The following is a 12,784-nucleotide window of genomic DNA, read 5'->3' as shown; positions in this document are numbered from 1 at the left end:
AACAACATCGGACATCTCAGTCCAGAAATGTGCAGTGCTGGGAACAGCAAGGATACTGCGCAGAACCCTCAAGCTTTCTGGCCTCTGGTAGAGGACCCGAGCTGAATGAGGGATGGACACCACCCGAGGGGTGAGACGACGATTTTTTATATATATATATATATATATATATATATATATATATATATAGTGTTTAGAGAAAAGGATATGAATGGTAGCTTGCAATAGCCATATGACATTTTGGTAACTTTTCAATGTCCTAACCCTCATTAAATAAAGAATATATAGTTACCAAAAGCCAGGAATGACCCATGTCATATGGCTACTCATCCATTGCAATCTATCATTCACATCCTTTTCTCTAAACATGGTTGTTGAAAGAAGGTAAATGACAAAAAATATATATATATATATATATATATATATAGTGTTTAGAGAAAAGGATATGAATGGTAGCTTGCAATAGCCATATGACATTTTGGTAACTTTTCAATGTCCTAACCCTCATTAAATAAAGAATATATAGTTACCAAAAGCCAGGAATGACCCATGTCATATGGCTACTCATCCATTGCAATCTATCATTCACATCCTTTTCTCTAAACATGGTTGTTGAAAGAAGGTAAATGACAAAAGGTGAGAGGTAAATAGTCAGTCAGTGGTCTTGTTCCGCTTTGCCAAATCTTTCCTTGTACTTGTGCCCCTCTATCGAGCAGCTGTCAGTGCAGTACATAAGCACTACTCCTAGGTGTGTGTGTGTGTGTGTGTGTGTGTGTGTGTGTGTGTGTGTGCGTGCGTGCGTGCGTGCGTGCGTGCGTGCGTGCGTTTTTTGGTGTGTGTGTGTGTGTGTGTGTGTGTGTGTGTGTGTGTGAGACTCACTGGCACACTCCATTCTTAAAACAACTGACAGTCACTCCATGTTTCATGACTCACTGGTTTTTAGCAACTACAGTCATCCCTCCTTTTTCACGGTTAATGGGGACCAGAAACACCCCGCGAAAGGTGAAAACTGTGAGGTAGGATTTTCCCCCCACCCCCATCCACCCTTCGGAATTTTCCTGTATGTATGTACCAGCATGTTTAAAATATGTAAACAGGACTGTATTTATACTTTACAAATTTTAGACAAAAATTAAAATTGTACACATATTTATCAACATCTTTCATTCTAAAACCTCATTCGTTAATTAACATTCATCAACAGTGCCTTCTGAGAGAAGAGGCTTGCGTTGGTGGAATAGAAGGCGGTTCTGACTTGACTCGAAGGCTTTCGGTTCACTTGGAGACTCTTCTGCTGGAGGCGCTGACGGTGTAGCTGAGGTTTTTAAATTGGAGAAAAACATGGTGATGGGTCGCGCCATGACGTTCATCTTGTATTCGTATTAGTTGAAAGAGGTTTAAGGTTTCTTTTTTTCTTTTTTTTTTTAATCGAACAACGTCTTTCTTTCGTGAAGAAAAAAGTCTTTTCAAGATGACAGCTTCGGCTGTCACTTCAGCTGTCATCTGACCTTTCACCGCTTCCTTGTGACGTGTCTAAAAACAATCGACCAGGTCAGTAGAAGTCTAGAACAAGGCTCCCTGACCCATTCAAGGCTGCAACCAACCCCCTGACCCTGCCGTTGAAGCAATGAGCCCCTGTTGATGGTGCCATCTCCGTGGAAGGACGAGCATGCTCCCACACATCCGGGACACATTGCTTCGGCAGCGGCAAGGGGCTGGAGCGCATCTTAACTAATCAAAAAAAAGTTATTGCAAACACAACACTATGATACAGTATGCAAGACAATCAACAGACTGGCGACAATGCGCATCCAATCAGCTCACAGAATAAATCCACTCGTGCTCTCACTGGTCGGTGTCATGCTGGGAACCAATCACGTGCCTTGTTTGAGTGGGCATGTACAGAGCCTATGAGTCATGTCAGCTCTTTGTTCAGCATGCAGACAAAACCTTCTCTTTCTCGCACCAAAATGAAACAACGCATGCTTCCATGATATGGGTGCCTATATGGAGCGGCCCGGTGGCCGAGTGGTGCGCATCGGCCTCACAGTGCAGAGGTACCGGGTTCGATTCCGCCTTCCTGTGTGGAGTTTGCATGTTCTCCCCGTCCCTGTGTGGGTTTTCTCCGGGCACACCGGTTTCCTCCCACATTCCAAAAACATGCATGTCAGGCTTATTGAACACTCTAAATTGTCCCGAGGTGTGAGTGTGAGCGTAGATGGTTGTTTGTCTCAGTGTGCCCTGCGATTGGCTGGCAACCAGTTCAGGGTGTCCCCTGCCTCCTGCCCAAAGACACTTGTGAGGATAAAGTGGATCAGAAAATGGATGGATGGATGGATGTGTGCCTATTTGGCTGTATTAAAAAAACAAAACAAACAAAAAAAAAAACGCAAAAGCGCGAAGTTGCAAGGGATCAATGTAGTCCCTTGTTCGCACAAGTCAACGTCACTTCTTTTGTTCGTCAGCTGAGTCTGAAACTACAGTGACTGAAGACCTAAGTCAAGAATCACAACAGCCAATACATAAAAATAAATAAAACTATTAATTTGTGTGAAACATACAGGAGGCTCACTCTGATGTGTCTGCTTCATTACATCTGGCACAGGCTGTGTTGAACTTGTGCAAGGTATCATAATATATTAAAAGTAACAAAGCATTCCGGGGTAAAATGTGCTGCAAGTTTGATCACAGTCAGGGTCACACAGGTCATGGGTCCACCAACAGGAAAACTACCCAAAACATACAGCTACCAACATCCAAGAAAGGCATAGAACAAATGATAAGATCTAAACATGTTACATCTGTGAAAGCAACTGAAACTATAGCAATGGGGAGAAGACCCCCGCTTAAAGACAGTCTTGTGACAGCCAAAGGCATTTTTGCTTGAGTGTGCTTTATCAGTGTTTTTCAACCTTTTTTGAGCCAGGGCACGTTTTTTACATTGGAAAAATTTTGCGGCACACCACTAACCAAAAATGTGATAAAATGACACTCTGAACAGTGTATTAAATTAAAATATAATTTCTCAGTTTATTTATACTCAATCAGTGTGAAACCTGGGGCTGTTTAGATCAGGGTTTTTCGAACTTTTTTGAACTTTTTTTCATTGAGAAAAATTCTCGCGGCACACCACTAGCTGAAAATGTGAACCCCCCCTCCCCCCGCTTCTTTTACCAACTAACGTGTTATATTGTTACTATAACCGTTTTTAACATTGAAGAATGACGTTATAACAGCTTGAATTGGAATCTAATGAACACAAAGAAAACAGTATTTTATCATCTTTCATATTTATTGTTTCACCGTCGTCCTGCATTCGTGCGTCACAAATTCGCGTGTCTCTCGTCGTAGACAATTGGGTAGCTGTTGCTGCTCCCTAGCGGTATGGGAGGGTACTACATGATTACTTTCTGGGCGAAAGACCGCACAGGCATACAAATTGGATATTTTCCCGCGGCACACCTGACAATGTCTCGCGGCACACCAGTGTGCCGAGGCACACCGGTTGAAAAACACTGTGCTATATTACATTAAAATATATATATTTTCTATATTGTGTTTAGTCTAAAATGTGCTCCTATCACTTCTTGATTTCTTTTTTGCCCTATGTTTCCCAGGGCGTGACCGCTTACTGAGGCGGGTTCCTATTTTGCAATAAGTATTGCACCCCTCCTGCCCTCCACCCCCAAAAAAAGCCACAAACGCCAAAGAAAATGTAAAACACACTCAAAGTGAACTGCATTTGAATTCTGAATTGTGCAATTTGCAGGCGTCTGACTTTCTGGGTCATTCTTTCAGATGAGACCAGTGCTTCTGAATTTAACAAAACACTACAGCTCATTCATGAAGGTGTTTATTTGCCTGTAATTTTTACTTTTTTATTACAAATACTGTAAAACAGGGGTGGGCAAACTTTTTAGCTCGGGGGCCATATTGATTTCTAAATTTGACAGGTGGGCCGGGTCAGCACAAGATATGGTACATATAAAAAACGTATATGTTGACAATCCATACCAAACATCAACAGAACAAAAGCATTCAAGTATTACCATACTTTTTTTTCATGAGAACAGTGAGATAACTATGGTATATGTCCGGTATGAACATCCAAGTACGGTATGTTAACAACATACATTGGTGACAACACAAGCAACAAAGTGCAACAATATATTGTCCAAAAACTGCGGCATACAGTACAGGTACAGTATATGAGAAAATATAACAAAGGTAGGACTATTTGCTCCAAAATGAGACGAGTAAAAGACCTGGTGGCTTTCTTTCCACTCACTCACTGTCTCGAACTCGACCTCCCCTCGATCACCACACAAGACAGCGTTGCTCAGCTGATGTCGTGCTTCGAAGTCTTCAATGTCCATAGTTAGCGTTATGGAACTCGCTTTCTCTCTTATTAGAGGTCCAGTTTGCGAAAAGTTTTTAGCACGATAACAGTCAAGCCATTTCAGGAAACGTTCATTTACTTGACTGTCCGTCGAGCCGCAAGCAATTCACTCTGAGCATGGAAATAGCCCGAATCGGACTGAGCAAGAATCGCTTCCTCGTTTTACAAAGTCTCGTAGATTTGAGTCTTCCAGACTCCAAGCGTCTCCTGAATGTTTCGTACTTCGTAACCTACTTCGTTTAATGAGATACACTTCATTTTCTCTTCCGCGGCCATTACCGCTCCTCTTTGTTTGGATGCCATGCTCTAATAAAGGATGTAAAAATGTTCGCAATTCCAGTAAAACTCACTGCAACAAAGAGTCGCTTGCCTGTCGCCGTTTTGGATCCAATGACAGAAAATAGCGGTGGGGATACATCTATTTCGTCGTATCGAGCGCGACTTACTTGAGTTAGTGCTACTCCGGGCTTCCGTATCGTCTCCCCCTCCCTCCTTGTGCTCTGCGACTTCAAGTAACTGCGCCACCTGGCGTTTAAATGCCTGTATTACAAGTCCAAATGAAATGAATGCAATAATTTACATCGAACCTTAATTGTGGACTGTACCAACCTTCGGCGGGCCGGATTAAAAAGACCAACGGGCCGGATCCGGCCCGCGGGCCGTAGTTTGCCCATGCTGCTGTAAAACAACTGATTTGTAAGTTGGAAGCTGCAAAACGCTTCCTTACTTAACGCAAACCTCCACGAGGGAACCACAAAGTTTAGTAAGAATAAAACAACAATCCGACTCTTAACCGTAAATCCCAGCAAGGCCAAAAGTCCTGCAGTTAATTGTTTATTTTCTTTGGACGCAAGTGTCCCTGCAGCATTGTTTAAAACTCAAAGACAAAAAGAAGTGCTCTAACGCTCTTGTCTGGAAGCATTTAGGGAGTTACAACTCAATGAATCAGAGTAGGTTTTCCGCTGTTTACCATTTAACTTCCTGTAAAAACACAAACACATAAACAGAAATAGATCAACTATACTTAGATATGATTTTTCGTGTAAAATGGCAACTGGAGTGCATGCTATCCGTCCATCCATTTTCCGATCCGCTTTATCCTCACAAGGGTCACTGGGGGTGCTGGAGCCTATCCCAGCTGTCTCTGGGCAGTCGGCGGGGGATACCCAGCCATCCATGCTCACACTCGCACTTAGGGACAATTTAGAGTGTTCCATTCACCTGCCGTGCATGTTTTTGGAATGTGAGAGTGGAGAAAACCAGTATGCCCGGACAAAACGAGTGCATGTTTTGTTCACACAATTACGATAGTGGAACATAAAATTTTAGCTGTACGTGTTTAAATGTTGCCCATGATATGTGTTGTGTGATTTTCTCTTCTGTAAATCAGTCGAGTGAATGAGTGACTCAGTGCAGGTCTTATTTCATTTCCTGTCGATGTTAATCTTTGTGGTCAATCGATAGACATGTTTCCACATGGAATGCATTGTCCGTTGTGCAGACAGTTGAACAGATGTGGTGGGGGAATCAGTTTCAAGTTTACTTTGGTCAAATACTGCAGCTTACTCTTACCCTCGACAGTAAAATGTGTCAGGTTCGGGTGCAAACGGGTGAGGAGTGGATCCCACAATTATAGACAAGGATAAAATTGAAAAAGAATTTTATTTACAAAAAAAACCCCCGCAATCCCGACAAAGTACACTACAACAAAATTCTCTTGCGACAAAAAGCCAGGATAATTGAAATAACATAAATTGCTTGCAACCGGCAATGTAAGAAATAAATGAAAAATCACTTGCAACTTGAATGTTCGTCCATGATGACAACAGAGATTTGGGGAAAACGAGAAGAAGTGAGGGATTCTTTTGTTCTGAGTTCTACTAACAGACGATGGACATCCTCTCTCAGGTCAGAAATTGTTTTATTTGCCTTTTCCAGCAAGCTTTTCTGATCTTCACTATGATCGGCAGTCATTATGATGCACTAGCCCTTGGGCTCCTACAACAGGCTAATAGTGGTTTGATCAGTTTGGGCGGGAGTAAGTTATCTGTTGTCGTGATCCTGTTCTTGTGTGTCTCCAGCAGGTGGCAGACGAGGGCCTTCTCTTCAGTGTGCACACCTGCTGCCAATGTTCGTTAGCCAGGTATTTAAGCACTGACAAGCTGCCTGCAGCGAGTCGGATAATTGACATTGTTGCTGCTGGTGCTATTATTGACAGTGTTTTCTAGAACTTTCGCTCTCACTCTCGTCAGTCGTTCTGGTTGCCTTATTTCCACGTTTATCGATGAACAGTCAAACCTCGGTTTTCGTCCATAATCCGTTCCAGAATGCTGTTCGAAAACTGAATTGTTCGAAAACTGAAACCATGCTCTTTTTTAAAAAAAAATGTTTATTGACACGTCTGCTCACAATGGAAAGCGACACGAGGAAGCGTCACTTCCTCGTGTAAGGAAGGCGAGAGCAGTCAAATGGTGCATTTAAGTGCGCTCAGTTTGTTCGAGAACCGAATTTCGGTCGTAATCCGAGGCATGAAAAACTCGAAATTTTTGGTCGAAAACCGATTTGGTCGAGAACAGAGACGTTCGAAAACCGAGGTTTGATTGTATAGTCCTTGTTTAATCATTTGATCCTGCTTTTGTTTTGTCCTGCACTTTTTGCTAATGTAGTGTTTTTCCTGGTTGATTTTTAAGATGAAAGAAAAATTGGCCGCAGAAGTCAAGTGAGGTTGCGAGTGGCGTGGAGGCAGCGCCGAGTGAGTTAGGCCACAATTTGTGAGTGGATTGTGGATACTTGGGCTCCCATGTCTGCTTTCACTGTTGTTCGAGGTTTCGTAAAAAGCCGGCATCATTTCTGAGCAGCCACGCAGCAACGAGATTGCCTCTGACAATGATGCGAGGGAACCTGGCGTGTTTGACAAAGTATTTGCCCAGCTGTTCATCTCAGATACAGAAGATGAGGGTTTGGAAACTCAGTTTTACTCCCGCTACCTTTTTAAAATCATACGCTAGCGTGCATGCATGCTACTTTGTTTTTTAAGCTATCATACGTTTTACCATGCCAGCGTCCAATAATACAATAAGCCTTGTGTCTGTGTTTAATAGAGAAATAGCACCCTTGACTGACACCACGGCTTTTAATACAGTCCATCGTTTGGTTGTGAAAATAATGGTACTCACATTATTTTTTTTTATCTTCACCTCTGCAAACCAACACTGTCTTTAATATCAAAACCACGATTGGCAAGCACACCACCTACCTGAATTTTAATTTTTTCAGTATTCCAGTTTTCAGGAATATATATTTATCACTTGCACGACCACCCCACACTTTTAGAATGAATAACAATGAACGTCGAGGAGTGATATTTAACAGTGTTCTGATGCTTATAAGATGACCATGCCTGACATTGGAAATTTAGAAGGCTCTCAGTGAAAACTTAAAAACAGCCAATGAATGATAAGACATACTTTTAAACTTAATTGAACGGTGAACATTGAAACTGTTAGATTTATTTTGTGAATGCACTTTGTTTTTCTTCTTTCTTCTTTCTACCCACAATCTTGCTGCTGTAGACTGTAAATTTCCCCAGTGTGGGACAAATAAAGGATATCTTATCTTATCTTAAAGAGAAATGTTTTCTAAATTATAGAGGCTTTGACATTCTTAAGTCTTCTCTCTTGGCCAGAAAATATACCTTTGAAGTCTGATGAACAGTACATAAATAACTGACAAAAATGCATGAAAAACACTTGGCTTGAGACACATCAAATCTATATTCCAGGTCTTGTTCAGGAAAACTGGGACTCAATTGCATCAAGACTAAAAATGAACTTTTGACATTTTGTTGGTGGCCTGGTGGTCGACTGGTTAGCGTGCCAGCCTCACAGTGCAGAGGTACAGGGTTTGATTCAGGCTCCGGCCTTCCTGTGTGGAGTTTGCATGTTCTCCCCGTGCCTGCGTGGGTTTTCTCCGGTCTCCTTCCATATTCCAAGAACATGCGTGGCAGGTTAATGAAACACTCTCAATTTTCTCTAGGTGTGAGTGTGAGCTCGAATTGTTGTTCGTGTATCTGTGCCCTGTGACTGGATGGCAACCAGGTCAGGGTGTACCTCGTTGACTGCCCTAAGACTGCTGGGATCGACTCAAGCACGCGCCGCAACCCTTGTGAGAATAAGCGGATCACAAAATGGATCGATGGATGAAATTTAGTTAAAATGTGCATGTACTCTATGGTATAAACTCTTTGAGGTACTCAAAAATAGCTACAGTAACAATGTTTACTTTTTTTGTCAGTGTCTTTAAAGACTCTTATTCTCGAACTGCCCAACTTAGCTTTCACATCAATCTTTTCAAAAAGGAGTCTGACACCCACCACTTTTTATGTTGCACACCTGGGTCCTGCACATATGTTTTTTGAGATGGTAATGAATCCTCTGCTCGAGATGATGTTCCGCCTGCATGTGACGATGACCTGTCCAAAGCTTCTGAAGATGAAGCATTCACAGATGTTTCTGATGGTGTGGCTTCCTTCTGATTTGCATATTTAACTTGTTTACCCAACAACTGCACAGAGCTTGTGCAACTAAATGTTGCTCTTGTTTAACTAACGCGATCTGTCTTTCATTTGCTTGCACCTTGTCATACACTAAATTGCACAAATTTATTATTTGGTACCATGGATGATCTGTTCGCTGTTTCTGCTATGAACTTTAGTGAAGGGCCCCAGTCAGAATGTGTATAATCAAAAAGCCTTGCTGTCCTACTTGTAAATAAGAAAAGAAATGAATCAGGAACAACAAAATCATATATCTTGGTGGATTAGCCATGTTGAGTTAACAGTCTTAAACAGAACACAATTTGACAAAATGACACAAAATGACAGCCAGGTAACCTACATTTGTGACATTTCTTCAGTCAAATGTGAAACTGGAAGAATCATGTTTCAATATAAAAACGACAAATGTGTTTGAGAGAAATTAAGATGGAGACATAGTGTCACCTACTGGAGTATGATGGATAACACCGAACATAATTGATAAACAGTGTTTCTGTTTGATTTACAAAACATACATGTACTTCTGACTGTCCATTTGCTGAAAATAATCTATCACGACATGATCTAATGTTTTATTTGTGTTGAAACCAAGCTTTTACTCACGATACACGTGTATTAAAATAAACCAGAAAACAGACAATGTCAGAATGCTATAGAAAGACATTATTTGTTTCTAATAAATAATTTCCTCATGGTTAGAGCTCTCATGGTACACTAATGTGTACCGGCACACTAGTTGGGAATCACTGGTACAGGCGATAGTGTTGTATTTGAAAATTATACCTGTGTCATGGTATATACCAGGGGTGCCCTATACCTCGATGGCGACTGGTCCCAAGTCCATCACGAGGGGTGTAGGGGGATGTGGAAAAAAATAAGATTTGCGTGTCTGTGTTATTAATATTCTATATTTTTAGTTCATGCACACTGCACTCTAAGAATCCTAATAGTTTCACTTTCACTTCCCCCCCAAAAAAATCTAAAATTAAATGAAATTAAAAACAAACAGGTAACCTTTAACCTACGGTGCCGCATGATCTGCATCACCAGAAGTTGTTAGCGGTCAGCAGTCTGCAATTGCAGCCTGCAATCAGAGCTGTTGCGATAAAATATTATTATTGTTATTATTATAATTCTCATTCAAAGTTTGTTTCATCTGCAATTCACCGATGGCACTGGCAAAGAATGGTAGTCTGGAGCGTCAGGAAAAGCAGTTTAAAACAGTACACATACGTACAATAGTTTCTGCACTTAACACGGTGCAAAAGTGCGTCCCATGCCTCAATGTCAGGGCTCTACTAAGGTCAGCACCGATATCCTTTTATTAAACTCACAAACTCTTGTATCTACTTTATTTTTTGTTTTGTTCATGTTGGAGCCCGTTATGGCTGTTGTTCATCATGGCATCCCCGTGTGTGTGTGTGTGTGTGTGTGTGTGTGTGTGTGTGTGTGTGTGTGTGTGTGTGTGTGTGTGTGTTTGTGAGTGTGCGTGTGCGCGCACGCGGTAACGGGTCGATCGCGGGAGGTTGGTTGCTTGAATCGAGCTTCGGTCAAAAAATGTTGGGCATCCCTGGTATAAATTCAATCGCATTTATGGCCACCTCAGAGAATTGGTGGGTGGGGGGAGAGATATTCTTTCTTGGGGGTTTAACTGCAAATAATTGAGAAAACCTACTTGCGTTGGGGCCTCCAAAAGTTTGTTTCTGTCATCAACAGTAAATTTAAAAAAAATCATGTTCGCTTTCAGACTGTGATAATTGCCACATCTGGTTTAACTTAAAGGAAAGAGCAAATATTAGAGGATGTTGACCTGTAAAGCGTTGGGAGACTGTGGTACACAGAAACACAGATAGCATCCATTGCAGCAGCAAGCGCTGGTAAAAAAAAAAAAAAAAAAAAAATCTGTAGGTTGTGCTGTTTGTGCGAAGAGGAGGGCTCTACTAGACTCAACTCCCAACTCAACTTTGCCTCCTTCTTTTGCTCCACTTTGGTCACAGCCTTTCCACTTCGACCACCACTACAACACCGTCGATCAAGGCCAGCCACAGTGACCGACGGGGGAACCTGTCAACACGGCACAAAACCACTGCGGGCTCGTGTTGTGTGTTTTTTCACTAACATGGCGGGTGGAGACTGTCGAGAGTGACCTATTTTTTTTACACGCCGGATAGACGAGCGTTTACTCGCGCGCGAGGAGAAAAGGTCGCTTCGGAAGACGAACTTTAGGTGAAGTTTACGTGGCAAGCGGCACACAAATGTTGGCTACTTCTGGGACCTACGCCAATAAGAAGAGGAAGAAACCAGTCCTCAAACAGTAGGTCCACTTTGTTGTGATAAAAGTCGTGGAACGAGAGACAGAAATGTAAAAAAAAAAAAAAAAAAACCTTAGCGACCATATATCTGCGCTTGAAGCTTAAGTGAAAGTTGACAAAGTTCGAAATGTTGCAGTTTGTCATGAGATATATGTAATAACCTGTAATACACGTTGTGACTTTTGGACTGAAAAGTTTGTACTGCACCAACCATCTATGCTGCGAGAAAGAACCGTGTTAAGGTGGACTTATTTGTGCGTTCTGTTAACTTCTCACGCAAGACAGTCGACAAACAATTTTCCGTGGTGGATTGTAAAATTTCATGTTACTACCGGTAAACGAATTCATATCAGTCAACAACATTGGGTGGCTTTACTTGAAACGACGGTGGATTGCTGATTTGGTGCGGACCACCTTAAGAAAGTGCGCCGCTCGGCTTTGGCATGGGTACGTTGCTCTGGCGCATTCATCGCAATCAAGTCCGAGAGTCGACTGCTGCTCTCACGCGATGCATTGCTGAGGGCGGGGCCGGCTCCAGCGTCTCGCTCTGTTATTGTAATCTGATACCGTCCCCCCCAGTGCCTTCCCCCCTCTCTCCGTGCTTCAACTTCGAGCATGTCCTGCTTCCTCTTTGGCTTTTAAAAGAACTGTACAGAAATGTGATATTAGTGATTACAGTACGGTGCTTGTGAATTAGGTTTTGTCGTGTTTGCCCACATAGAGTGCCCACAAAATTTCTGTTATGTTGGCTAACTTGTTGGTTATCTTTATGAGCTAATAAAGCCTTTATTTTGTACAATAACCTATCGTGTCTAAAACATGTTATCATATTATTAGGGATGCACCGAAATTCAAATATTTGGCCAAAACTTAAAATATGGAAACTCATGCTGAAAACTGAAACACTGAAGGAAACAATAATACACTTAAAACAAAATGTAAAGGATAATTTTAATTTACACAATTAATCCTCCGGTTCTGTAATTCCTTGACCATTTTACTTTTAATATACTGTACTTGTACATATTTAGCTGAGGCAGCATGAAGGTCAACCGGTTAACACATCAGCATCATAGTACAGAGGTCATGGATTCGATTCTGGCCCTGGCCCTCCTGTATGGAGTTGGCATGCGTCGTTTCCTCCCACGTTCCAAAAAACATGCATGGTAGGTTAATTGAACACTATATTGTCCCTAGGGTGTGATTGTGAGTGTTAATGTTTGTTTGTCTTTGTGTGCCCTGCAAGTGAATTGGCTCCCAAACAGTTCAGGGTGTACGCCACCTACTGCCCAAAGAAGGCTGTGATAGGCTCCAGCGCGCCTGTGATTCCATGAGGATAAAGCGGTTCAGAAAATGGGTGGAAGAAATAATAAAAGAGAAAGAATAAGAAAACCTTTATTAGTCTCGCAATGGAGAAATTCCCAATTCACAACAGCAAAGTTATGAAAGGAAGAAGTAGAACAACAAAATATAGGAGCTGCTGGAAAGGCAGCCACTCTCGCGGCGCCATCCTGAAGC

At 42.0% G+C, this 12,784-nt stretch overlaps 1 protein-coding gene across 3 annotated transcripts in view; it reads left to right on the top strand.

Moving 5' to 3' along the window:
- The first annotated feature begins 10,872 nt into the window (after nt 1-10,872).
- The window catches only part of LOC109521804 (aryl hydrocarbon receptor-like), an 84,705-nt gene continuing 82,793 nt past the window's right edge, over nt 10,873-12,784 (top strand). For all 3 annotated transcript variants that reach the window (XR_002169434.1, XM_019879859.1, XM_019879858.1), the window contains exon 1: nt 10,873-11,268. Coding sequence is in view for 2 of the 3 variants with exons in the window: in XM_019879859.1 (XP_019735418.1) it covers nt 11,210-11,268 (59 nt within the window). In the remaining variant the exon portion in view is untranslated. The remainder of the gene's footprint in view (nt 11,269-12,784) is intronic.

Source organism: Hippocampus comes, unplaced genomic scaffold (assembly GCF_001891065.2).
Source record: "Hippocampus comes isolate QL1 unplaced genomic scaffold, H_comes_QL1_v1.1 scaffold201, whole genome shotgun sequence".
Taxonomy (NCBI): domain Eukaryota; kingdom Metazoa; phylum Chordata; class Actinopteri; order Syngnathiformes; family Syngnathidae; genus Hippocampus; species Hippocampus comes.
This window is presented reverse-complemented; position numbering and strand designations above follow the sequence as displayed.